The following is a 25,650-nucleotide window of genomic DNA, read 5'->3' on the forward strand; positions in this document are numbered from 1 at the left end:
TGGTTTCCACAGGAGTACTTTGCCACAATGCTGTTTTCCTGACACTGCATATATTAATGTAAACCACAATTCTAACACGTGACCCTTCCCGATACAATGTACCTTCTAGGACATAGTTTATTCACCACTCTGAAAGAAATCTCTCATGAGCAGCATACCCCACGTATCAGTCAGGATCCAATCAGGAGGGAGACAGAAACCACACCAGTCATTTTTTTTTCCCCATAAAATCTACATTCTGCACAAACCAGTAATTTAATAGAGAAAATTAAATATAGAAAATTGTTAATAAAAGATGGTTTACTAAAAGTAATAAAGAAGATTCTAATGGGTACGGAAATAACAAAGGGAGAAAGAACACTAACAACTCAAGAGTCACTCCCCAGCACTATTCCAGGGCTGAGATTCAGAACTCACTGGAGAGGGCATAGTTGCCACAGGAACTTGGGCTGTAGATGGAAGAAATTTACCAAGGGGAAAGACCAGAGCTGATCAAATCAGAGCACCTCACCTGGTGGCAGAATCACTGGAGGTTCTGGGTAGGCCAAAGGTGTTCTGTAGGGACATTTTACCAGGCAGCAGAGAAACCCGAAGGTGTGAGCCACCGTTATGAAGGTTGTTGAGGTGAGATTGACCTTCTGCAGGCCAATCCACTGGCAGCCAATCAAATAACAGCACACCAGAACCAGAAAGAGAAGCCTATTCCCCTTGCTATTGCCTTAGTGTGTCCCTCCAATGACAAAGCCTAACACTGAACTTGCTCGCAAAGGAAAAACCTGTACAAGGGTCGAGTTTCAACATTGCAAAGCAAGGTGTACCTTAGAGCTCAGAGATAACAAATTGATAACTGGTACACCCCACAATTTTGAAGATGAATTACAGTGAAGTGATTACTATAATTTAATGGTGTGCTGATGTTATACAAGTATGGAAGAGGGAAAAACTGAATCTTTAATTACTCCTTACTAGATATTGCTATGATTTCTGAATCTTCCATATGTATTTGTATGTGTGTGTTCATTTCTTCAGATACAATCTGTGATCATCCCCATATAGGTAGATTTCAAGATTTTGTAGTATCACATGTGTGGAAAATGAAGATTTGATTTCCGTAAATCAGTGAGAACATGGATAACACTGACGTAAACACATCTTTGTTCAATTGGTTTTAAGAGCATTAATTCTGGTCTTTTTTTTTTTTTTCTCATATGGGATAATACTAACAATGGCAAATATCTTATGCTGTTCATAATGTGAAGAATCACAAAAACACACATCTGTTATTTGATATGTACAAACTAAGGTAGATTTCACAGATATAAATTTGAGCCGAGTCTTGAAGGGTAAGAACACATTCCAGGCAGGGAAAGAAACATTCACTGAGGTACGGAGATGTGAAAAGGAATGGTGTGTTGAGAGGCTGCAAAAGAGTGTATGTGGCGCTCATGTCTTCGGGAGGGAAGGATTAGATGAGGCTGAAAGATAATTAGGCCTTAGGTTTTCTGAATCTTGTTAAATATGTAGATCCCAAGGCTATAACCCACAAAGGACTATTTAGTAAGTTTGGGACAGGGGCCAAGGAATCTGCATTTTAATCACACAACTACCTATCATTGGATGCTAATGCTCATGATCCACACAAGACAAATACTGTATAAAAAGATTTTTACTTAGTGCTACAGGTCTCCAAAGTAGGGCGTACACACCTCAGGGACCATGCAAGATAATTCAGCGGGGTGCTAGAAGATACTAAAATACATATTTGCATTTTAATTCAACTTTATTAATAGTTAATATGTGGGTACAGATGCCTTCATTTGATCTGTATACAAGGTGAGGGGAGAACAAGACTTGACAGTGAAGCCTCATCCCCTCGCGTCCAGGCTACCATGACAGGTAAGTTTACAGACACTACACAAAATGGAAAGTGGCACAAAAAGATTTCTAGGGAAAAAAAAAAAAAAAAATCAATAGATTAAAAGATAATAGTAATAATGCAAGCATATGGGAACAAGGAAATGGCAGAGTTAACCCTTTTCCTAAATCTGTATTAGCTCTTTGCCAAATTACAAGGATAAAAAATTATAAAATCAGATGACCAGAAGTCTATGAATACTTTTAGAAAAAAGTTTGTGCCATGTAAAGAACATTTTGAAACATCCTGAATATTAAAAATACTGTATTTTGTGCTTTTGTGGCTGAAAACATATCACCTACCAAAATTTTTGCAGCTTCACCATATGATAACTTAGAAATAATTTCCTGACCTATTTAAAAATCTCCAAAACCTCAATAGAAGGTGTTTTAAAAAATATTCCAAAGTGCTTTAGTGGGTTTTAGAAAGCTAGTTGTTAAAAATATGTAAGTTCCGATTAGTTGCAAGAACAAATGTTGTTCATCTTCCAGGAAGGCAAACATTTATTGTCACTAGGGTTGAGAAATTTAGGATGCTTTCATTCACTCTACTCCTCTCGCTCAGCTGTCACTTCTAAGTTTTGCTGAGGTAGCTTACTTTAGGACTGATAGTTACTAGTGTGAGATTTTTCCGTGTATTATCTTTTCTACTTGAAGATTACTTAACGCTTATGTTATAAATACCCAGTTACTCTATCAGAGAATACAGGCCTTTGTTATAATTTGCTGCTTGTTTAAAGTTTTTAAGTTATTTTCCTTATGTGAAGTAATACACACAGAAATATATCGTTTTCGTTTGGATCACTGCATATCCTCAAGATAATGATCTTACCTGAAAAGGGGATTCCTGGTTGCAGTCTAAAGTCTAGAGATGTAATTTTCTTTTTCTGTTGTAAATTCCTCTTTTACCCTGAAATTTAAGAATTTGAATATCTCCTCCTACAAGTTTAATAGCATCTCAAACTCAACATTCCAAAACTAAATTGATTCCTCCAGCTGCTACCACTGCGAAATCTGATCCTTACACAATCTTCCCCATCACAGTATAAACAGAAACTCCATCCTTTGTTACTGAGGCAAAAAAAAAAAAAAAGAAGTGTTTTTGATTTGTATCTCACACATTGTAATCCTATCCATCTACTTTCAAAATATTTACAGAATCTTACCTTTTCCTCCACTGATATCACAGGGGTCCAAGCCTGTCATTTCTTGTATACATTGTTGCAATATCCAATGATCTGGTCTCCTGGCTTCTGCCTTTGCTACCAACAGACAGTGTTCTTCAACAAGGTTGAGTCAATTACTCTTAAATCATGTATCATTCCTCTGCTTAAAGCTCCTCAAATGGCTTCCCATATGTATCAGCAAATTAAAGCCAAAAGGCTTACATTTATTTACAAGGCTCCGTAATCTTGTTCACTGCTGCCTCTGCCCTTATCGCTCACTCTTCTTGCTCCCTCCACCTAGCCAAGTGGATTCCTTAACAGTTCTTTACATGGCAGGTATGCTCCTGCCTGCCTTAAACTTCCTGTTCCCTATCTGGAATGCTTCTCCCCCCCACCCTCACTCTCCCCCCACCACCACGTATTTACCACACTGGACACCTCACTTCAAATTGCTGCTCAAATGTCTTATCTGAGATGTCTCTAACCATCCATGTAAAATAGTAAAAGCTACCACTACCTTTTCCCAACATAGCCTAATCACTCTACTATGCTTCAGTTTTTTCGGTATTACTTATTACCACCTGAGACATATTTATTCATTTACTTTTTTCCACCCAATAAAGGAACTACAATTGCTTTGTTCACCCTGTATTCCCAGCAACTAAAATAGTACTTGTCACTGCAGGAAGTAACAATAAATATTTGAATGAAGTATCTGCCCAGGTGTGTCCCCACACCTCAACCCCGCCCACGTTGCTTGGAACCTATTGAGAGAGCGCGCCCTTTCGAACTAAGGTTTCCTATAGTATTTAGTAATTGTGCCCTCCTATATCTTGTTTCCCTTTTTCTCCTTGTGGTTCTTTACTTACTCACATTAAGTATCTTAGACTCGTCTTCTGGGTGTTTTCATTTTTGAAATCTCCGCGTCTTTGGGTTTTTACTTTTCCAAAGATAACTACTACTACATGATACCTCAGGCCACTAATTTAGTCCCCAATAGTGGCCTTGCCTCTCTTTTACTACCACATTGAAATGTGGTTTAATTGCTAGAAAATTTATTTTATACTGTATCTTCTCCAGTGCTTTTACAAGATTAAAGTTGTCATCCATCTCCACCAGCAATTCTTTTTCACCATCCATTTCTTCTGTGTTCCTGCTCTCTCTTGATGCTATTTTTCTTCAGGTTTCCTTATTTTTCTTTGTCCATTCACTCCATTTAGCATAAAGCAAACTATGGGATACTTGAGTGGAAACAAACTTGTAAGCAACAGAAGGCAGCTCTCTTCTGTAGGCTGATTATCTACTAACCAGCAAGTTGCTACTCCTCATCACAGATGACAGGAGGAAAATCTCTTCCAATCTCTGTCGTTTTGTTTTTTGCTATTTACTTCCCCTCCCCCAGTCTCACGGGGAGATGTGGAATTGGGCCCACCATGCAGCAACCAAACAGGTACTCTGAAGCTAGTCTTCCTAGTACCATACATATGAACTGCACTGCTTTTCCTCTAAATCCATGTAGCTTTGAAAGCAAGGCTCTCAGTTCACAAGCAAGCTCTCCTTTCCATATTCTGGTAGAATCAAGGGACTGTATACACTCTTATTTGCCCAAAGGCTCCAGGCTCACAGCAGCTGCTCTATTCAAGAGAGGGGAGTTGGCAGATGGAAACAGCAATTGAGGGGAGGGAATTTAAGATACATAATCAAACCATCTCCCTAGAACCTGTTTACCATGAAAGGTGTAACTAAGTTTAAAAGTGGGTGGAAAATAAATAAATACAGGGTGACAAGATGAAATACAAGAAAAAGATACAGTAATAGTGCAAAATGTATGACAGAGTAGGAAAGGTGTAGGAGAAATACGTATGAATGGACAAGTCCCTGATGGGTGACAGGATGTTTAAAACACCGGAATAGGAGGAAATAAAGAAAAGATTATTACATGCATACAGGTTTGTAAGATATAGCATTAAGAAGTCCTGTTTCTTAATGGCTTCTGTTTCCTCTGTCATGAAAAGGTGAGGTCACTTCTGGGTGAAAGTGTAAAGCTGGATCATAGCTGGATCATAACATCTAAGGAACTGGCAAGGGAGTGACTGAGAAGGAAAAACTCAAAATCAATCGCCAAAATAAAAAAGGTAAACAACTTCATGCTTGCTAACATGGAAATGGATTCGGGTAAGATTTAGATAAAATTCAGAATAGCATCTAACCATCTCACTGTAGGCAAAGAAAATTCACAACCTCCCAAGAATTCTCCCCTAAAACTCAGAATAAAGCAAACTGAGGAAATCTGCAGCCCATAGAAAAGTCAAAGAAAAATCCTCAAGAATGAAAATCCTTTCCTACCACACCAAAATCTCCAGGGATTCCTTTTAGCCAGCAACCCACCTCTGGGAACCGCTCAGGATGTTCTCTCTTAGTAATGAGTTGCATGTACAACTGGGGGAAGTGACCCCAACACTGGCACTTAATGAAACCTTAGAGGGCAGAGCTCAGATTTTCCAACAAAGGTTTTACCCAATTTCAGTATCATTAAGCTACAAAAGTAGCAAAGAATACAAGAACTAGCCTCATATGGGAGCAAATTTAGAAAACAAGACTCAGAGGGTGGGAAGGCTGTCAATAGTGTCTTGGTAAAAGTCCTCATCATCTGGGCTGATGATGAATGACAAGTATGTTAATTCTTTTTTTAACAATCTGGATGTTGGAGAAAGGCACTGAAATGACCTATACCTTTAACATTTTATTAATTCATCTTTAAATATATTTTTGTCTTTAAATATTCATCTTTAAATATCTAATCAAAGTTTTTAAAGCATGGATCCTGTAAAGCTAATGCCAACCAGTCACCGGTTATCTTCTCCTTGTTGCCATCTTTCTTCTCACTCCTATGCTTGTCATTCTCATTTCAACATTTACACGAGTAACTGCAGCCCCATAGATCCTTGACTCCTCATTTTAATGAATACCTCCCCCTCTCTACTTCCAAGGTCTTGACTTTTTCTCATCAATATCAGATCACCTCTGAAATCTTGACTTCACACATCCCATCCTCTGACCACCTCCCCCTATCTTTCAGGCTCACTTCACTGTTATCAGATCACAGTACAGCACCACTTTCTCACTATTCACCACCTGCCCTCTACCATGTATTCCTTGAACAGCTTAGATTCCATTTTTCAGTACTACAATTACTACCCTGAAAACATCTTCAACTCTGTGGCCTGCTTCTACTGCCATCAAAATAGCTTAAAAATCTAATTGCAATTCTGTATACCTGAAATCAAGCAACTAAATGTCACTGGAGAAAAATCACACTAAGTTTGCCTAGCTTTGCTTAAATTCATGACAACCCCAGAAGCATACAACGCTGTCCAAATTAGTATTTTCCCATTAAGCTGAAGTTTTCTTCTCCTCAAATTCCTACATCAAACTGCTTTAGCCTTAAACTACTTTAATGCATGTCAAATTTATTTCATCATCAGTGACCCGTATACTTCCTTTTTGTCCTCAGTAGTGCATTATGGAATAAAAATACATTATCTAAAAATACAAATATTTTAAAATTGTGATATAGTCAAGCCCTTTAAAAACATGAGTGATGCTCAGTTGTGCTAAAACAACTGAATGAGCCACAAGGAAGTTCACTTGATCTTCCCCCAACCATTTACACTGACTCGATAAACACTTTCAAACTATTCCATTTTAAAGACAAATGTTTGTATTATTTATCAATTAAAAAAGAGAGATATAGATGGCCATTACACTTACAGTATTAACATTGTAAACTCCATGAAGGCAGTTCTTCTGTGAGTATCCATTACTATGTATGAAAGTTAATACATTGTATAACCCAATGTTTTCACTTGTACTTTGTTGGCAAAATAATCACAGTCCAATAAAATATTCAAATATAATAAAAAGTATCTCTCAAATGTCTTCTGCTTCACTATGGTCTCAGCCCTATTTACTTATGTAATAGAAATCAGCATTCTCAGATGAGGGTAAATGATTAAATAAATCTGTGTCAAAGGATGCACAAGTAATTATGAGACAGATTCAACAACAAAGCCTTCTTCAGAGCTACTTTATAATGTTTTCTAGGGTCATTTAAGAAAATAAAGAGGAAAAATTATTCCAACTCACCATAAATGCTGATCATTACATGATTAAATATGAAAGTACTTTAGAAAATGAGAGAAAAAAATGCTTATTTGGCAATGTGCTGTTATTTATACACTAGCACCTTTGAGCCTTAAAAAAATTCAACAGCATTTACAACACTTGCTATATCTATTTTAGCTATGCAGATGCTCACTGAAAAGCAGATAATCAAAGGAACAGAACAGAATAAAATACATATTTAGTGGGCACTTATGAATTGAATAAAAATTAAGTTTGAATATAGCCCATTAAACTCATCATTAAAGAAATTTTGTTGCAGAAGATTCACAATCATTGGTACCACTGACATAATGATGCTGTTAATGCTCTGATTATATGAGTACAGTTTGTTTTGAAACTATAAAATGTTAAAATCAGAATGCTCAAACTGTAAAGGTAATGTAATTTACCAGGACACACTCTTAATTCTATTACAGTAATAACATAGAAAATTTGACCATAATCAAACTGTAAGTTCAGCAGAGCATGAAACTTGCTGTCACTATGAACTATGATTCTATACATTATTTAACTCATTAGCAGAAACTATAAATGACTTTAACTCATTAGTTTTCAAAGTGAAATGTATATTTCATTTATTCCTCAGAGAAATACTATGCTTGACAAATCTCAATCTTTTCATGTAAAGATAACATTCCAGCCCACAATACAGCTTCTAACTTCTTGGTATGAATGTTTCTGGGGGATTGAAGACAAAGGGAGAATGGAAATATCCCTAGTGCGCTTAACATAAAATTGGGCAACATGTTTTATTTACAATTAAACCTAAAATTTAAGAGCTCACCAAACTGGAATCAGAATGAGTACAACAGGCCAGGCATGGTGGCTCATGCCTGTAATCCCAACATTTTGGGAAGCCGAGGCAGGTGGATCACCTGAGGTCAGGAGTTCAAGACCAGCCTGGTTAACATGGTAAAACTCTGTCTCTACTAAAAACTACAAAAATAGCCAGGTGTGGTGGTACACACCCATAATCCCAGCTACTCGGGAGGCTGAGGCAGGAGAACTGTGTGAACCCAGGAGGTGGAGGCGGCAGCGAGCCGAGATCGCAGCACTGCACTCCAGCCCGGGCGACAGAGTGAGACTCCATCTCAAAAACAAACAAAAACAAACAGAATGAAAAACAAAACAAAGGAAGAACAAAAAGAATGAGTAGAATATTTTATCAGTTCACATGGCACCCAAACTTAAACTCTAATTAAGAACCACTTTGAGAAATAGCACCAACTGGTGGTTAAAAATCACTCACAATGCTTACTCCACGTACATGAACTGTATTACTTATTAAGCACTATTATCAAACTCAGGTTAAATAACTTTCAGTAAATTTAAAGTGGATAGAAATGGAATTCAATGGCAAACAAAATCCTCAGACAGATCATTTGCTTAAATTCGACATAGCATCAACCCCACTTTTTGAATTTTGGCAATAAAACTAGTTTTATTTCATTAGCTTTACTCATATAAAAATGCTTACCGCTTTTCAGTAAATGGAACATATTTATAACTTCCAAGATGCCCTTATAAAGATTACCTAAAATACACAGAAACCCAAAACACATAAAAAACCTGCAAGTATTATTATCTATTATATACTAACTAAATATAAATCTTTATACATTATACATTTTCAATTTTTCCTTAGTTATTATTCCAACAGATATAAACTATGCTGGGATCAACATACTTGCAAATGTGGCAACAAATATGCCAGGATATATAGGACATGGCATTTCAAAATTCCCACTCCAATTCTTAAGTCAACTTCAGTCATTTCTCCACTTTTCATTTCTATCATTAGAATAGCTTGGTGAATCTCAAATACAAGTGAATAAATAGTAGAAATTCAGTCAAGTAATACTAAGGCTAATGTAATTAAATTTTCATGTTGTACTTTTTTAAAGAAAGAGCAGCTGCCAACTTTTCAGCTGAGAACAAATTTCTATAGTTCTTATTTTATAAATTACTTCTCAGCATTCTATATGGACTTTAACCAGACAAATCAATGATTTATTTATTAAGAATCTTTTTTTAAAAAAGTATGTGTATATGAAGGGCTTTAATAAACTTCCAAAAAAATTAAAAATAAAAAATTTAAAAACTTATCTTACTCATAATTTGCATTTAAACAAGCAATTTCAAAACACAAAGTTTAAAGCTACTTTCTAATCCTAATTTGACCAGCTTTTATAAATAATTGTTGCATTTGTAATATAAAATATACTGCTAGTCTCAAAAAATTTTATATACTTTAGTTCAACAAATATTCCTTCCCACCCCTCCAAAAAAGAACAATGTAATCACTTTAATTTTTGTTAGCAGTCACAAAAATTTTTATTTAGGAAAAATATTCCCTTCAATATTTATTAGATAATGAATCTTATTTAAATGAATAGTTTACTTGTACTTTTCTGTGTAGACCAATTTAAAAGTATGCCACTTTCCTTTCATAAGCAAACTGTATTTGTCTCATTCTGCATGGCAGATCAAATATTAATACTTCTTTCTGCCTTAAAAATTATGAGATTTTCCTCATTATAAATTAGTTGTTTCTATAAGGATTACTGCTGTGCTGCTAAAAACAAATGTTAGTAAAGGTTATGGAGACATGGGAAAAAAACAAACTACAATACTAGTTAATAATGAAATACATTAAACATTGTTTAAATATTAAACAGTAAAATACTCCTTCTATATTAAATAAATAATTAAAATTGCATTTGTCAATGGGAATACAGGCCAATACCACCAATAACAGGGATCGTCTAGTGCAAAGGGTGGTCACAAAACAACAAAACAAAAACCACACACACATACAGACAAGAAGGAAGAGGAAACACATTTAATACTGGCATTGTTTTCAATAACAAATTAAACCAGTGATTCTGAATCCTTCCTGCACATTCAAATTACCTGGAGAACTTTAAAAAAAAAATACTGATGACCAGGTCTTGTCTCAAATTACATGAAAATGGGAATCAAGATTCAGGCATAGGTATTTTTAAAAACTCTCCAAATGATTCTAACATGCAGTCAGGGTTGAGAGCAACTGAGTGAAACCTACATATTTCTTACTGTTCCCTGACTGAGAAGAATGTCCTATGAGTATAGAAATAGAACTTTCCTTTACAGGTTGGGCATACAAAGGTATCTCCAGTTAGCAGTAACTTATGGACGGGTAAGTCAAGTTATTAATTTATACTTCATTTCCAGTAAAATATCTACTTATACCTCTCTTCATTCCCTGTAATTCTGTACTCCCAAACTCCAAGACAAAGTAGAGTCAAACTACACTTTTATAATAAATTTGTTACACTGAAAATACATTATTCATTCATGCATATAAGTATTTACTGAATGCCTACTATGTGCAAGGCACTGTGTTAAGTACTGCTATATAGGACCATGGCATGGGGGAATAAATAGGGACTGGCTGAAAATTTTTGTTTTTTAGAACAAACAGCTAAAAAATAATGGAATGAAATTAATCACATGGACCTAAATAAGTGACTAAATTATCAAAGAGGAAAAGAGAAAAGAGGTACTTATACTAAGGGTCTGATTTTAAGATAGATGGTTACAGCGTATTTGTCCTTTTCCTAATGTTCCTTTACAATATTTCCATAAGCCTTTGAATATATATAAGGCAAATTCAAAATAGAAAAATAAACCTCGTTCAAAGTAGATGTTCCTAATTTTAACCATATTCCGTATCCAGTAAAGTTCATAAATAAGTACAAATACCAAAAATCTTTATGGGAAGGTAGTTCATATTGACTTGTAGTAGTCTTGACAAGTAATCTTACATAAAAATATCACAGATTCTGGTCCTTGACTATTTCATCATGGAGAAAGTTTACACAACATGTAATTTATTTTGGAAACAGATTTATATGCTAAGAAAGCCTAATGTGAACAAATTTTTCTTTTATCTTTAAGGAAAGAAGATGCTAAGAAGGTAGGAAAATAGGGGTAGAATCTGTTCAAACCTTGTAAGTATGCTAAAATCTAGTAATTTAAAATGCTGACTGTTCTCTTCTGAAGAGCCTTGTAAATACCATGTGAATAAATATCTTTTCTAGTTACTAGTGGTATGAACTATGTGACTACTTAAAAAAATAGTAACTTCCCATTTTTGTGACAGTGTTAAATTTCATTAAGAAGCTAGATAATGTCAGCTTAATACCTATGAAAGGCCTGTTTACCAAAAATATGTTAACCTTGGAGAAAACTGCTGGGAATAAAAACGGAGAAAAAAAATGACATAAGACTGTGATCAGCAAAAATTCCAATGGCAAACACAGTTTAGGAAAGCAAAGCTTCCTAGTTGCTTTTAAGTTAAAAAAAAAAAAAAGTGAAATCAAGGTTCAAGGAAAATGGTCACTTGATGCACCTTGGATGCAACATTTTGTTAGTAAAAAATATTTTACTAAGTTAAAATATAGTTTTCATATTTTACACCATATTGAATACACACATAAAAATACCAGTGTTTTTCTCTTGTTTCTTTTCAGACAATTAAGCAAATGTTTTCTTTGGTGCCTGGGAGTTTATCAATATTTAGGGATAGTGGAAGATAACAACTCCAAGACTGACAAGCCTAAAATAGAAGATTCAAAATCCTATACCATAAAAATTAGAATCAAAGGTGGACTAAAGAGAAAAGTAGCTTAAAGTTGTACTGCAACAGGGTTGATACATATTCTTTCCCCAAATCATACTCTGGCTCCCAAAATAAAAAATACTACAGCCTATTGTGGTTTTAATCTGTGTTTTGAGATTTTTTTCAAATGGAAAGATATCACAGATAGAAACACATCATTCTAGGTTTCAAAATCACCAAAGTCAGTGAGAAGAATGTACATTCATTTAAATGTAATCATTTGTAAATAAAGAAATCTTGGAAAGGCTGAACAGTTCAAATTGAAGAATTGTTCTTGATTTTTCATCATTCTTTTTAAATAAAGAGTAAGTGTAGATATAGTGTACATACAGGTTTTGACATTTTGATTCATTCAAAATAGTCACATCCCTTTGCTTGGTTTTGGATGTTCCAGAGACTAAAATTTAATACCATTCACAACATAGTATTTTTAGTAAAAAGAATTATAGAGCAATGAAAAATCAGAAGATGGCTCAGAGAGCCTTATAATCTCTAAATATACACACATTTATAACCTGCATTTATTTTCTAAAACAAATTTTAAGTAATGCTAATTTAACCAATGGAGAAAAAACTTCTATCAAAATATACAATTTCCATTACAGACTAGAAGGCTAATATTAAAAAAATAGTTGTAAGCCAAAAAGTTTGCTTATATGGATGACAGGCATCATCTCCTTGAAGCACAAAGCATCAAATAAGGTCTTATAAAAGATCAATCTGTGACCTTCTTCATTTTTAAGTTCTTGATAAATTCATAAAGCTTGAGTCTCAATTTCCAGAAATGGAGGAGCCAAATAATTCAGAATCTCAAGTGGGATTTATGCTTTACCATGTACCTGAAAAAAAATATGGTAGGTTATAATGACTATAGGAATTTTAGAATTTTTAGATTAATGTATGTAAAAACAGGCTGACATTTCTTAAAACTTAAAATCAACAGAATAAAATGCTGTTTTCTAGAAATCTGGAAATATAAGGACTTCTGGAAAAAGCTGGAAATAACACTCCTCTTATTAAGTAATATAATCTAAGAGCTTCTAGCTAAAATAATATATATGTTTCACATATATTGTGAGAGACTCGCACCAAGAATGTTACAGACTTTAAGGAGCATACTTCAAAGAGAACCGATTCAGTGGTATTTACTGTGATCATATGCTGTTCTTAAATTTGCCAATTACAAAACTTTTATTAATGTAAAGGGTTTTATGAACACTACAGTAATAATTAAAATAAATTTTAAAAATTCATTTCCTTTTGTGAACCATCCATAACATAAATCCAGAATCAGAGATCTTTCAGTACTTGCAAAAAAACATAGGGTTCTCTTAATCAAAAGTTCCTTGGATAGAAAATAAGGTTCAAAAAGATCACACAGATAATTAGAGACAGATTACAAAACCAAGACTAAAGTCTAAGTTCTGACTCAGTTGAGTGTTACTTCTATCAGGCTATATTAAACTCTCCATCTAAAGTAATTATACAAAAAAAATTGTTATTTACTACAGATAAGCATCAAGTTAATGTTAAAAGAAGGGAATTAGAGAACAAGACTGACAAATTTACGCAACTTAAAATTTAACTAAGACAGAAAAATTACAATAAAACACACATAAGCATATTTTAGAATCAGAATTACCTGTCCAACGTTTCCCAAAATCGTAAGAACACTGGTCTATCCAAATGACGTTTGTGATAGCTGAGTTCTAACACTGTTACATCCCATTTCTGAACATTTGGATCCAGACGAACTTCATCATACTTCAGATGGAAGGCTTTAACTACAGAGGGGGTGGAGAGAAGTAATCATTTTTTTATTCAAAATTAAAAAAAAAAAAAAACTTTCTTCTATCAACTGAAGCCACATTATAACTAAAGTGATCTTTTAAAATATTATCTTTAAAAACATTCAGGGTTTATACATGCCAGCCACTGGAGACTAAAATGAGGAATAAGGTAAGATAAAATACACATGGTCCAGTGAAGGACAATAAGAAAAGAGTATAAGGGTGGGAGGTTATTACAGAAATACAAGAGTGCAACCATACCTTGGAGATATTGTGGGTTCAGTTCCAGACCACCGCAATAAAGTAAGTATCATAATACAGTGAGTTACACATATTTCCTACCTCATTGCATATAAAAGTTACATTAACACCGTATCAGAGTCTATATTAAGTGTGCAATAGCATTATGTCTAAAAAACAATGTACATGCCTTAATTAAAATGTACTTTCTTGCTAAAAAAAAAAGCTAACAATCATCTGAGCCTTTGGCAAGTCCTAATTTTTTTGCTGGTGTAGGATTATGCCTCAATGTTGATGGCCGTTGACTGAATAGGGTGTGGTGGTTGATGAAGGTTAGGGTGGCTATAGCGATTTCTGAAAGTAAGACAACAATGAAGTTTGCTGCACTGATTGACTCTGCCTTTCACAAAAGATTTCTCTGAAGTATGTGATAATATTTGACAGCATTTTACTTACAGAAGAACTTCCTTTAAAATTGGAGTTAATCCTCTCAAATTCTGATGCTTTATGTCATGTTCTAAATCCTTTGATGTCATTTCAACAATGTTTACAGCATTTTCACAAAAGTGCTCACTGGAGTGAATTCCATCTCAAAAAAACCACTTTCTTTGTTCATCTGTAAGAAGGAACTCCTCATCCATTCAAGTTCCAGCATGAGAGTGCAGCATTTCAGTCATATCTTCAAGCTCCACTTCTAATGCTAGCTCACTTGCTATTTCCACACCCTATCTTTATTTCCTCCACTGAAGTCTTAAACCCCTCAAAGTCATCTATGAACCATGAAGGTAGGAATCAACTTCTTCTAAACTCTGGTGATGTTAATATTTTGACTTCCTCCTATTAATCACAAATGTTCTTAATGGCATCTAGAATGGTAAATCTTATCTAGAAAAGCTTCAATTTACTTTTCCCTGATCCATCAGAGGAATCACTATATATAGCAGCTACAGCCTTACAAAACTTATTTCTTAAATAATAAATCCTGAAAAGTCTAAATTACTCCTTGATCTATGGGCTAAGGAATAGATGTGTTAGTAATCATGAAAACAACATTTGTCTCCTTGAACACCATCAGAGCTCTTGGGTGACTAGGTACACTGTCATTCAGCACTAATATTTTGAAAGGAATCTTTCTTTCTGAGCAGTAGGTCTCAACATGGGCTTAAAATATTCACTGAACCCTGCTGTAAACAGATGTGCTGACATTCACGCTTTGTTGTTCCATTTCTAAAGCACAGGCAGAGTAGACTTAGCATAATTCTTAGCGGCCCTAAGATATTTAGAATGGTAAGTGACCACTGGTTGCAACTCAAAGTCCCCAGCTGTACTAGCCCCTAACCAAAAAGTCAGTCTGTCCTCTGATGTCTTGAAGCCAAAGCACAGACTTCTCCGCAACTATAAAAGTACCAGATGGGATCTTCCTCCAATAACAGGCTGTTTCATCTACAATGAAAATGTGTTGTTTAGTGTAGTCAACTTCATCAATAATGTTTGCCATATCTTCTGGATAACTTGCTGCAGCTTCTATATCAGCACTTGCTGCTTCACCTTACACTTCTTTGTTATAGAGATGGCTTACTTCCTTAAATCCATGAACCATCCACTGCTACCTTCCAACTTCTCTTCTGCAGAATTCTGTCCTCTCTCAGTCTTCACAGAACTGAAGAGAGGGCATTGCTCAGGATCAGGCTTTGGCTTAGCAGAATATTATGGCTGGTTTGATCTGCTTTCCATACCAACCAAGCTTTCCCCATATCAGCAATAAGGCTGCTTTGCTTTCTTATTATTTGTGTGTTGACTGAAGTAGGACTCTTAATTTCCCTGAAGAAGTTTTCCTTCGCATTCACAAGTTAGCTAACTGGCATAACAGGCCTAGCTTTTGGCCTGTCTCAGCTTTTGACATGCCTTCCTTACTAAGCTTAATCATGTCTAACTTTTGGTTTAAAATGAGAGATATGCAACTCTTCCTTTCATTTAAACACTCGGAGGTCACTGTAGGGTTATTAATTGGCTTAATTTCAATACTGCAGTGTCTCAGGAAAAAGAGAGGCCTGAAGAGAGAGAGAGAGAGATGAGGGACTAACTGGTCAGTGGGGCAGTCAGAACAACAGTTATCAACTTAAGTTTGCCATCTTATATGGGTGTAGTTTGTGGTGCCCAAAACAATTTCAATAGTAACATCAAAGATCACTAGTCCCAGATCACCATAACAGAGACAAAAATAATGAAAGTTTGAAATATTGTAAAAATCACCAATATCAAAGAGACACACACTGTTGAACAAACGGTGCCAACAGACTTATCAACACACAGGTTGCTACAAACCAATTTGTTTATTTTAAAAAATTCTGCAAAGCATGATAAAGCAAAGCACAAAACAAGCTATGCCTCGTACCTTACACACACAAATTCAGTCAGAAAAAGCTTGCAAAGGCACTGATGTTTAACCTAAGATCTAAAGGCCAAGTATGAATTAAGTGAGCACAGAACAAAAGTGACCTAGTGAATAAGATGATCATGCTCAAAGAGAAAAATTCGTCTAGAAACTAGAGAAATTTAATAGAACTACATCGTGCAAAGTAATGTAGGGAAGGGATATATACACCACAGAGGTTCAGAAAAATGTTAGCCTTGCAGGCCATATTAAGTAGTTTTTATAATATTTAAGTGACATGGAGAACCACTGCAAAGTATTTAATAGATAATAATGATAGTTTATTAAGCTAGAGGATAAAGAGAGAGTTTTCTTCAATAGAACAGAAGATATATGAGTGGCAAGAGATAAGTGGGGACTGAAAACTAACAAAATTTGGTAAGAAATGATGAAGAGAAAAAAACTGCTAGGAATTTTGGCAGTGTTTTTAGTAGCTACTATAAATGGGATTGCCTTTTTGATTTCTTTTTCAGCTAGTTCACTGTTCATGTACCACAATGCTAGTGGTTTTTGTATGATGATCTTATATCCTACAATTTTACTGAATTCATTTACCAGTTCTAAGAGTATTTTTGGTAAAGTCTTCAGGTTTTTCTAAATATAAGATCATGGCATCTGCAAACAAGAACAATTTAACTTTCACTGGGGAAAAGACAGTCTTCAATAACGATGCAGGGAAAACTGTGTATCTCTATATACAGAAGAATGAAACTAGATTCCTACCTCTCACCCCATACAAAATCAACTCAAGACCTAAATGTAAGACCCAAAATTATAAAACTACTAGAAGAAAACATAAAGAAAACACTTCAGGACATTGGTCTGGGAAAAGGCTTTATGAATAAAAGCACTGGCAACAAAAACAAAAATAAAAGAGATTATATCAAACTAAAAAGCTTCTGCACAGTAAAGGAAACAATCAACAGAGTGAAAAGACAACCTAAAGAATGTGAGAAAATATCTGCAAACTACTCATCTGACAGGGGATTAATACTCAGAATATACAAGAAACTTAAAAATTTCAAAGAATAAAAACAATCAGATTTTATCATTGGAAATGATCTAAATAGACATTTCTCAAAAGAAGACATAAAAACAGTCAACAAATAAAGTATGCTCAATGTCACTTATCATCAGGAAAATGCAAATCAAAACCACAATGAGGTATCATCTCACTCCAGTTGGGATGGCTATTATAAAAAAGACAAAAAAATAACAAATGTTCCAGAGGATGTGGAGAAAGGGCAACTCATACACTGTTGGTGGGAATATAAACTAGTAGAGCCACTATAGAGAACAGTCTAGAGTTCTCAAAAAACTACCAATAGAACTACCATATGATCCCGCAATCTCATTACTGGGAATTTATCCAAATAAAAGGAAATAAGTATACTGAAGAGGTATCTGCACCCCCATGTTTAATGCATTCTATTCACAGTACTATTTACAACAGCAAAGATATGTAATCAACCTAAGGGTCCAACAACAGATAAATGGATAAAGAAAATGTGGCATATATGTACACAACAAAATACTATTCAGCCATTAAAAAAAAAAAAAAAATGAAATCCTGTCATTTGTGGCAACATGGATGGAAATGGAGAACATTATATTAGGTAAAACAAGCCAGAAACTGAAAGGTAAACACTACAAGTTCTCTCTCATATGTGGAAGCTAAAAAAAAGTTAAAGCACACAAAATTATGGCTGGATAGAAAAAATAAGTTTGACTGTTCCATACCACTACAGGATTACAGTTAACAATAAAACACAGTTTCAAACAGCTAGGAGGAGGATACTGACTACTCCCAAAACAAAGAATGATAAACATTTGAGATGATAGCTATGCTAATTATGATAATCTGATCACTATACATTATATGTATCAAAATATCACTATGTACCCCATAAATATGTACAATTATATAGCAATTTAAAAAGTTAAACTAAAAAATTGTAATCAAAGCTATATCTGACATATATTGTCTACTACATATTATGCACTATTGTAGGCACGAAGGACACAGAGTGACCAAGACAAAGTCCCCACCCTAAGGGAGTTTATATTCTAAGAGTCAACAGTTAAACAGATAAATATACAATATTCTGATAGTATAAATGCTACTGAGGAAAAATGAGGCAGAATAAGGACATAATACATGTGTGGGAGGTTTTTATCAATAGTATTCAGAGAGGGGTTCTCAAGGAGAAGCAGGTAATTGAAAAAACAAGTCTTGCAAAGATTTGGGAGAGGAAGATTTTAGGCAGAAGGAACAGCTGATACAAAGGTCCCAAGACGGACGCAAGCATGGAATGTCCTATGTTGAAGAATAATTTTTTTTTAAATGTTAAAAAACGTTATACTTGCTGTTTTTGTTTGGTTAGTTGGTCGGTTTGAGACAGGGTCTCACTATGTAGGCCAGGGCCTCAAACTCCTGGACTCAAGTGACCCTCCTGGCCCAACCTCTCCAGCAGCTGGGACTACAGGCGCACACCACCACAACCAGCTTCAATTTAACTTTTTTTTTGTAGGCAATGGCCTATATGTATATTCTCAACTACAGCATAAGAAATCTGAATTTTATTCCAAATGTGATACTAAGCCACTGGAAAGTTGACAAGAAGAAGGTGAAATTATATGATAGTCATTTTTAAAAGACAATTCTGTATTGTTCCAGGTGATACATTCTAGGGCAAAACTTCCCAACTAGTTGTACTAAAAACAGGTAGGTTATAAAATAATGACTTATAATCTTTTTCTCTCCTTAATAATCCAGTTGAATCACCCCAGCTAGTTTTCATTATATTTGCAATCCCTTTATTATCAAGGGAGCTTTTGTTTTGCATGTGCATGTACAAATGTTAAGCTTTTTCCCCCCCAATTTTTTACTTTTTCACTAGCATATGATTATGATCGGTATCGTAACCTGGTAATAGAGGTTCTAAAGAGAAAACAATTGACTTTTGAAGTTTTTTCTGATAGCTTATTTTATTATTGCTTGTTTCATGTTGCCTGCTGGCATATTGGCTTTTGATGTTAACAACTAATCAAGATTCAATTCTTGATAAAAATTTAAAATGAATAATTTGTGCCCAGAAAAATAAACTTATTTCTAATTTCTTTGCTTATATAAATAAAAGTCTCTTCATCAGACACAAATTATTCATTTTGAATTTAAACTAATTCATTAAAGGAGTTACATGTAGTAAGGTTCAAAAAACTTACTTTCAAAGTAGTATTTATATGAGTAAAATAAATTTGTCAATAAAACAATTTTTAAAACTCATGCATTCAATGTAAATCAACATTTTAATCCTTTCCATTCTGCTTAGGTGTTGCTTTTCTAACTTGTTCAATTATTTGCTAATCATTCTTCAGAATACATATGTTACATTTTTTAAAATGATCAAACTAAAGCCATAATGGCCTACAGTTTTCTTTAATAATTTCAACAGATTTCATCTTCATTGATATTTATTTTTCCACCAGAATAGACAACTTTTAAATTTAAAGTTGGGATACTAGAGTTCAAAAAGTATAAGTCACTAATTTTTAAAAACATAAAGTTTCACTCATAAAGTATTTTATTCATATGAAGCAATGATGTGAAACAAACTTACACCAACATATTATCATAAAAAAAATGTCTTATTCACAAAAAGTATTAAAAGTTTTTAAGCCTCTGTAAGTTAAAAAGAGAAGAAACAGGCCAGGCACAGTGGCTCACGCCTGTAATCCCAGCACTTTGAGAGGCCACGGCAGGAGGATCACGAGGTCAGGAGTTTGAGACCAGCCTGACCAACAAGATGAAACCCTGTCTCCACTACAAATACAAAAATTAGCCAGGCATGGTGGCGTGCACCTGTAATTCCAGCTATTCAGGAGGCTGAGACAGGAGAATCGCTTGAACCTGGGGGGTTGCAGTGAGCCGAGATTGCACCACTGCACTCCAGCCTGGGCAACAGAGCAAGACTGTCTCCAAAAAAAAAAAAAGAAGAAGAAGAAGAAGAAGAAGAAGAAATAAAGTTCTTTTGTAAGAAGCCAGTTTTATTGTGGCACAATGAATTGCAACTGCAAAATATTTCACACAACTCAGAATTGCTTGTTTTTGCAAACTTTATGAATGCTGCCAACATTTTTGGGGGAAAGCAGCAAAGCAAGATATTAAAAAAAAAAGGTGCCCTTTTAAATAATATTTAGATATACTGATGGCATGACAAATGGTAAAGGGATAATACAGAAGATTATTAAATAAAAGTATTTTTCCAATGGTAGCTAGCAATAATTTGAAGAAATTTATCATTAAAAATATCCTGAGAGGGGTTTCAAGATAGCTAACTAGAGGCAACTGGCACCTGCCTCCTCCAAAAAGAAGAACCACCTTCTGTAAGTTAGGAGGAGGGTAAAAGAAACAAACAAAGAGAACCAAAATAGTGAGTAGATAATCACACTTCAAATAGATGGTCTAAGAGAGTGCACTGGAATTCAACAGATAAAGCAACCAGAAACACCAAAGGCAAGGAAGGAGAAGGGAAGCCAGGACGGGCTCACCAGTGAGATAAGGGTGAGAGATCCTAATAGTCCACATTCCCACCTCAGATTCCTGCAGTCCTAGCCGAGGGAGAGCCACACGACCCTCAGGGGTCCTGACACCAACACAGAAAGCTGCCTAGAGACCACAAGACGCTCCAGATAGGAGGCTCATGCTTAGGCCCTACACATGCCTGAAGCAGCTGCAGAACAGCGCCATTTTGAGGGCTCAGCCCCCACCAGACTGCAACCTACCCTGGGGCCCAAGAGTCCCTACACCCTAAGTTGGGGGTGGGGGAAGCACCTGAAGGCAGTCCCCCACCCCCTGCCAACCTGCAGACAATGATGATACCTAACTGCAAGCCACTGGCAGTGACCCCACAACCCCAACAGTCATGTATTTAAAAGCACCCTGAGGACAGATTCCCCCAATCACAGCCACCAACTGGGGGAAGATCACATGCCACAGATGCCTGCCTACTGGCCGCTGCCACTGGAAACAACATTGCCCTCTCCAGCAGCAGGACCCAAGTGCTGGTAGCACTCTGCCAAGGGCCTGAAGAACACCCCACCCCTGTCTGCGACCTGGAGGCCTGAGGACAGGCCAGCTTGGCTGGGCTCTGTCCTCCCCCTCTGCTGCCCTAGCAGTGCCCGAGCACATATTTGGGGTCCTGAGGGTGGCCCTATGATATCCTCCACCATTGGCACCTGAGCACTTTTCCCAGGGGCAGAAGACACGCCCACCCAACCTGCCACTACCATCACAACTGCTACCCACCCACACACACCACCTGTGGGCCTGGGCACTGTCCTGTCCAGCCCATCAAAGCCACAATCGGTAACAGTGTGCACCTCTGGGGAGCCAGAGGGTTGCCCCTTCACTGCTACCGCCATTGCTCACTGCCCAGAAACCTGACCTGCTCACCCTCCAGGCTCACCACTGCCACTGCTGGCAACCAAGATGATATCTGGACTCACTAGCACAGGTGTCAGCATACATGGCCTTGGGACTCAAAGACAAGCAGGCTCAGCCTGCTGCTGCCACCACTGGGGCCCAAGGACTAGCCTGCCTGATGTCACTGACCCCAGTAAAACTTCACCACACCCTCCACTAACAAGCATACCTTAAGCCACTGAGGAAAACACAGACACCATTGACGCTGTTTATAGGTAAGAAATTACACAGCCAGTACCAAGAATCAAAGCCAAAGTGTCCCACCCAATCAAAATCATAGGTACATCTTCGGGAAAAAGTCCTCCCCTAAAAAGGCAAATTCAAAAAACTAGAAGCAGCAATGTTTACACCAGATGTGCAGATATCAACACAGGGCACAAGAAAATAGAAAAAGAAATAAATTATGATACCTCCAAAAAAAAAAAAAAAAACAAAAACAAAAACAAAAAAAACACCAGAATAATTCTCCAGCTACAGATCCCAATGAAAAATAAACTCAGGAAATATCAGAAAAGAATTCAAAATAATGATATCACAGAAACTGAGTGGGATATAACAGAACACAGAAAAACACTGGAGCACTGCTTCAGGACACTGGTCAAGGCAAGGACTTTATGGCTAAGACCTCAAAAGCACAAGCAACAAAAATAGATGGGACTATATTAAAGAAAAAAGTTTCTGTACAGCAATGGAAACAATAAACAGTGTGAAGAACAACCTGTTGAATGGGAGAAAATATCTGCAAACTATTGATCCAACAAGGGACTAATATGCAAGAAACTCAACAATTTAAAAAAAAAATCCCATTAAAAAGTGGGCAAAGGACATGAACAGACATTTCTCAAAAGATATATACAAACAAATAGTTAAATAAATACATACAAATAAATGGCCAACAAATACATGAAAAAATGTTCAACATCACTAACCATCAGGGAAGTGCAGATCAAAACCACAATGAAATATTACCTTACCCCAATTACAAGGGTTATTACTAAAAAGACAAAATAACAGATGCTGGCAAGTATGCAGAGAAAAGGGAACTCCTACACTGTTGGTGGAAATATAAGTTAGTAGAGCCACTATGGCAACCAGTATGCAGATTTCTCAAAACTAAAAACAGAACTACTGGATGATCCAGCAATCCTACTACTGGGTATTTATCAAAAGGAAAGAAAATCAGTTTATCAAAGGGATACTTACACCCCTTGTTTACTGTAGCACTATTCACAATAGTCAAGATTTGGAATCAACCTAAATCCATCAACAGATGAATAAAGAAAATGTAGTATATATACACACTGAAATACTGTTTGGCCATAAAAAAGAATGAAATCCTGTCATCTGTGGCAATGCGACATGGATAGAAGGGGAAGGTCATTATATTAAGTGAAAGAAATCAGGCACAGAAAGACAAATTATCCCATATTCTCACTTATATGTGGAAACTTTAAAAGTTGATCTCATGGAGGTAGACAGTAAAATGATAAGATACTAGAGGGTTGGAAGGGTGTGTGTATGTGTGTGGTGGGAGGGAAGTAGAGGGATGAAAAGCAGTTGATTAATGTGTACAAACATACAGGTAGAAGAAATAAATTCTTTTTTTAATTTCCAACTTTTAAGTTCAGGGGTACATGTGCGGGATTGTTACATAGTTAAACATATGCCATGGTGAACAGCTGCACAAAGGAATAAATTCTAATGTTCAAAAGCAGAGTAGGAGAATATACTTAACAATAATGTATTATATATTTCTAAACAGCTAGAATAGATGACTTGAAATGTTCCCAAAACACAGAAATAATAAATACTCAAGGTTATACATACCCTAAAAACTGACTTGATCATTACACATTCCATCCATGTAACAAAATATCACATGTACACCATAAGTATATACAAATATTATGTATCAATAAAAAATTTTTAAATGTCAATAAATATAGCCACCTCAAATATAACATATCTAAAATATATCCAGATATCAGCTTAAATTTCTCATTTTAAATTTGTAAAGATTTTATTTTGCAATTTTATGCAAATCAGTATTTAATATTTTCTCTCAAATGATGTATTCCATGTAATTATGCAACATCAACAAAATATAATACAATTTTCTATCAAGGCCTATAGAAATACTCCCAAATGCTCTCAGTTTTCCCCCAATGCTGTACAGTGTATTCTGATGGAGAAAACGACTGGAAGCCAGAAGAGTGAAAGCAAAAAGACCAACTAAAAGCTAAGAGATAATATACTCACAAGTTTCTGGCTTAGACAAATTACTGAAAAGGACTAACAGATAATAAGAAATAGTTTGAGGAATAAGGAAGAGAGTAAAACAATCCAATTCCATTTGAAAAAGCTTGAGTTTGACGTAGCAATGAGATATCACGGAGAAGTTATCTCATAGTGAATGAGGTATATAGGTCCAGAATATCAAGCTAGAGACAATAATTTTTAGAATAAGGGAATATAAGTGATAACTGAAAGCTATGAGATCTTCTTGACAGGGTATTTAGAGTCACAGGAGATGAGAAATAGGGACATAACCATATACATTTGATCCTTGAACAATAGAAGTTCCAACTGAGTGGGTCCATTTATACATGGATTTTCTTCTGCCTCTACCACCTGGGACAGCAAGACTAACCCTTCCTCCTCCTCAGCCTACTCAATGTGAAGACAATGAAGATAAAGACCTTTATGGTAACCGACTTCCACTTAATGAACAGTAAATGTATTTTCTCTTTCTTATGATTTTCTTAACATTTTCTTTTTGTCTAGAGCTTACTTTATCTTAATAATGCAATATACAATGCTAACATGAAAAATATTTGTTAATCGACTGTTTATGTTACCAGTTAAGGTAACCAGTCAACAGTAGTAGGCTCTTAGTACGTATGTTTGGGAGGAGTCAAAAGTTATATGGGAGTTTTCAACTGCATGATGTTGAAGGGTCCACTGCAGTTGATAACCAGAGGAAAAGTAGCAAGGAAATCTGAGACAAAGTATAACTGGTACTTGGAAAGTAACTTAAAAAGGAGTAGTCAACAGAATCAAATTCTCATAATTTAAAAGTATCCAGTATTTGAGTCACTGGTGACTTCAGTGAAAACAGTTTTAGTACAGAGCAAGAGCCGGACTACAGGGAATTTGAACAGAAAATGAATGGGTAGAGACAATTCTTTCCCAAGTGTAGCTATAAAAGGAAAAAGAAGCAGCTAGGGGAAAGGGGGAGGTCAATGTAAGGGTTTTGTTTTGTTGTTTAAGATGGAAGGGGAAAGAGTATTCTTAAACGCTGAGAGAAAGGAGTCAGTGTAGAAGGAATAGGTGGAAGAGAAAGAATAGTTTATGAAAGTAAATCACTGATGACTGTTAAAAGAAAATTCTCTAAATTCTTATCTAAATTTCAGAAGACTAACAATTTGAACAAAAATTAAAACTTTATATTCCTAATGAATTTCATACATTTATATCTTGAAGATATTCTAATCATTTTTTGTTGAAATATTATTCAACAAGGCAAGTAGGTAAAAGAGAATTCACATTGACATTTTACTTTCATTAAAATTCCCATTCTCTTTTTATTTAACTTTCTATTTACCAACTCTGTGCATTATTCAAGTTTCAGAAATAACATAAAAATCTATCATAACGTCAGCTGCCAGGCCCAACCTGCAGACCCTGGCCGAACGACAGAAGAAAAATGTATGCAGACACAGGTTTTTCCCTGGACGTGCGGCTAGGGGACTGGGCCACTCACAGACATCGAG

General features: G+C 35.6%; 1 protein-coding gene and 1 long non-coding RNA gene across 4 annotated transcripts in view; both read right to left on the reverse strand.

The window, feature by feature from the left end:
* Window positions 1–1,189: 1,189 nt before the first annotated feature.
* Window positions 1,190–8,170, reverse strand: LOC103878971. Its single transcript, XR_639358.4, has 2 exons — window positions 2,747–8,170; window positions 1,190–1,944 (listed from the first exon to the last, which is right to left on the reverse strand). It is a non-coding gene; the product is annotated as an uncharacterized LOC103878971 (long non-coding RNA).
* A 1,404-nt stretch (window positions 8,171–9,574) lies between these two features.
* Window positions 9,575–25,650, reverse strand: part of CDC73 (cell division cycle 73) — a 139,264-nt gene continuing 123,188 nt past the window's right edge. For all 3 annotated transcript variants that reach the window (XM_021929173.2, XM_031657472.1, XM_031657471.1), the window contains 2 exons: window positions 13,571–13,712; window positions 9,575–12,767 (listed from right to left, as the gene is read on the reverse strand). In XM_021929173.2, coding sequence (XP_021784865.1) covers window positions 12,731–12,767; window positions 13,571–13,712 — 179 coding nt within the window. In that variant the 3' untranslated portion in view covers window positions 9,575–12,730. The remainder of the gene's footprint in view (window positions 12,768–13,570; window positions 13,713–25,650) is intronic.

Source organism: Papio anubis, chromosome 1 (assembly GCF_008728515.1).
Source record: "Papio anubis isolate 15944 chromosome 1, Panubis1.0, whole genome shotgun sequence".
Lineage (NCBI taxonomy): Eukaryota > Metazoa > Chordata > Mammalia > Primates > Cercopithecidae > Papio > Papio anubis.